This window comes from Pyrgilauda ruficollis, unplaced genomic scaffold (assembly GCF_017590135.1).
Source record: "Pyrgilauda ruficollis isolate IOZ18807 unplaced genomic scaffold, ASM1759013v1 scaffold797, whole genome shotgun sequence".
Lineage (NCBI taxonomy): Eukaryota > Metazoa > Chordata > Aves > Passeriformes > Passeridae > Pyrgilauda > Pyrgilauda ruficollis.
The window spans coordinates 1-2,780 of record NW_024529899.1 but is presented as its reverse complement, the minus strand read 5'-3'; the positions used below and the strand labels follow the sequence as shown (position 1 = coordinate 2,780).

Here is a 2,780-nt window from a genome sequence, read left to right as displayed (position 1 = left end):
GTCCCCAGCCCCATTCCCAGTGTCCCCAGCCCTGTCCCATGTCCCCAGCCCTGTCCCGTGTCCCCAGCCCCATTCCCAGTGTCCCCAGTGTCCCCAGCCCTGTCCCGTGTCCCCAGCCCCACTCCCAGTGTCCCCAGGGTCCCCTCTCACGTGTCCACCAGCAGCACCGAGTGTCCCCAGCGCCGGGCCCGGGCCAGCTCCAGCAGGTACCGGGGGTCGCTGCTGGGCAGCTCCAGGCTGTCCACCACGTGCAGCTCGTCCTGCGTGACACCGGGGACTCTGCCACGCTGTCCCCAGCCCCGGCCGGCCCCCGGCCCCCCGGCCACCCCCGTACCTGCATCAGCTTCACGCTCAGGGCCACCTTCAGCCCCAGCACCCGCACCCGCATGGGCAGCATGTAGAAGTAGCTGGTGGGGCCCCGCGGGCCGTGGGCAATGCCACCTGCCAGGAGGGGACACGGTGACATCCCCGGGCAGGGGACACCTTCCCCGGCCCAGACTGAGGGGAGCAGCCAGGCCTGGTGTCCCCAGAGTGGTTCCTGATGTCCCCAGGGCGTCCCCAGAGTGGCCCAGGATGTCCCCAGGAACCCCAAAGCAGGGACAGCCAGGCCTGGTGTCCCCAGAGTGGTTGCTGATGTCCCCAGGATGTCCCCACGATGGTCCTGGGTGTCCCCAGGGTGTCCCAGAGACCCCAAAGCAAGGGCACCAAACCCTGATGTCTCCAGGGCAGTCCAAGATATCCCCAGGATGTCCACAGGCTGTCCCCATCCCCGTGTCCCCGTCCCCAACCCCATGTCCCCATCCCCAGCCCCATGTGTCCCTGTCCCCAAGCTATCCCCAGGCTGTCCCCAGCCCTGTGTCCCCATCCTCAGCCCCATGTGTCCCTGTCCCCAAGCTGTCCCCAGGCTGTCCCCATCCCTGTGTGTCCCTGTCCCTGTCCCCAGGCTGTCCCCATCCCTGTGTGTCCCTGTCCCTGTCCCCAGGCTGTCCCCAGCCTGTCCCTGTGTGTCCCCAGCCCCTCCCCAGGCTGTCCCCAGCCCCATGTCCCCATCCCCAGCCCCTCCCCATCCCATCCCCAGGCTGTCCCCATCCCTGTGTGTCCCTGTCCCTGTCCCCAGGCTGTCCCCATCCCTGTGTGTCCCTGTCCCTGTCCCCAGGCTGTCCCCAGCCTGTCCCTGTGTGTCCCCAGCCCCTCCCCAGGCTGTCCCCAGCCCCATGTCCCCATCCCCAGCCCCTCCCCATCCCATCCCCAGGCTGTCCCCATCCCTGTGTGTCCCTGTCCCTGTCCCCAGGCTGTCCCCATCCCTGTGTGTCCCTGTCCCTGTCCCCAGGCTGTCCCCAGCCTGTCCCTGTGTGTCCCCAGCCCCTCCCCAGGCTGTCCCCAGCCCCATGTCCCCATCCCCAGCCCCTCCCCATCCCATCCCCAGGCTGTCCCCATCCCTGTGTGTCCCTGTCCCTGTCCCCAGGCTGTCCCCATCCCTGTGTGTCCCTGTCCCTGTCCCCAGGCTGTCCCCAGCCTGTCCCTGTGTGTCCCCAGCCCCTCCCCAGGCTGTCCCCAGCCCCATGTCCCCATCCCCAGCCCCTCCCCATCCCATCCCCAGGCTGTCCCCATCCCTGTGTGTCCCTGTCCCTGTCCCCAGGCTGTCCCCATCCCTGTGTGTCCCTGTCCCTGTCCCCAGGCTGTCCCCAGCCTGTCCCTGTGTGTCCCCAGCCCCTCCCCAGGCTGTCCCCAGCCCCATGTCCCCATCCCCAGCCCCTCCCCATCCCATCCCCAGGCTGTCCCCATCCCTGTGTGTCCCTGTCCCTGTCCCCAGGCTGTCCCCATCCCTGTGTGTCCCTGTCCCTGTCCCCAGGCTGTCCCCAGCCTGTCCCTGTGTGTCCCCAGCCCCTCCCCAGGCTGTCCCCAGCCCCATGTCCCCATCCCCAGCCCCTCCCCATCCCATCCCCAGGCTGTCCCCATCCCTGTGTGTCCCTGTCCCTGTCCCCAGGCTGTCCCCATCCCTGTGTGTCCCTGTCCCTGTCCCCAGGCTGTCCCCAGCCTGTCCCTGTGTGTCCCCAGCCCCTCCCCAGGCTGTCCCCAGCGCCCCCTCCCCACACTCACAATCCTCTTGTAGTTCCTCTGCCACGTGGCCACCGCGTGCAGGATGTCCAGCCTGGGGACAGGGGGACGCGGGGGGGACACTCACCCAGAGCCCCCCGGGGGTGTCCCCAGCGTCCCCAGAGCCCCCCCCGGGGGTCCCCACCTGGGGCTGACGGCGAAGACATCGGGGTGCAGGTCGGCCAGGCCCCGCAGCGTGTCCTCGGGGTGACGCAGGGACTCCACCCAGGCCTGCACCGGGGACAGCGGGGACAGCACGGGGACACGGCAGCTCCGCAGCACCGGGGACGGCGCCGGGGGCTCCACTGGGGACAAGGGGACAGTGGGGATGGGGACCCTCACAGGGGGGCGGGGTCCTGGCATCCCCCAAGGAACAAGCAGCCAGGTCTGATGTCCCCAGGGTCATTCAGATGTCCCCGACCCCGTGGTGGCACTGTCCACCACGTCCCCACGATGGTCCCTGCTGTCCCCAGCCCCATGGCCACCCCAACCCCGCTGTCCCCAGGGTGTCCCCAGCCCCTCACTCACCCTTGCGGGGCTCGGGGGCCGCGGGCGGGGCCGGGGGCGCCGTCGTGAACTGCGGGACAGCGACATTGGGGACAATGACCGGGGGCTGGACCAACCACGGGCTGAGGGGAGGGGGGACACGACCCCCGCCCCCCCCCAGCCCGGCTCCTGGGCCC

The 2,780-nt window shown here is 70.3% G+C and overlaps 1 protein-coding gene across 1 annotated transcript in view; it reads right to left on the bottom strand.

Moving 5' to 3' along the window:
* The window catches only part of LOC121364118 (39S ribosomal protein L4, mitochondrial-like), a gene marked incomplete at its 5' end in the record, with an annotated part of 4,455 nt that extends 1,679 nt beyond the window's left edge, over positions 1-2,776 (bottom strand). The window contains 5 exons of the mRNA XM_041487113.1: positions 151-260; positions 335-781; positions 2,101-2,152; positions 2,243-2,402; positions 2,626-2,776. Coding sequence (XP_041343047.1) covers positions 151-260; positions 335-781; positions 2,101-2,152; positions 2,243-2,402; positions 2,626-2,776 — 920 coding nt within the window. The remainder of the gene's footprint in view (positions 1-150; positions 261-334; positions 782-2,100; positions 2,153-2,242; positions 2,403-2,625) is intronic.
* Positions 2,777-2,780: the final 4 nt, after the last annotated feature.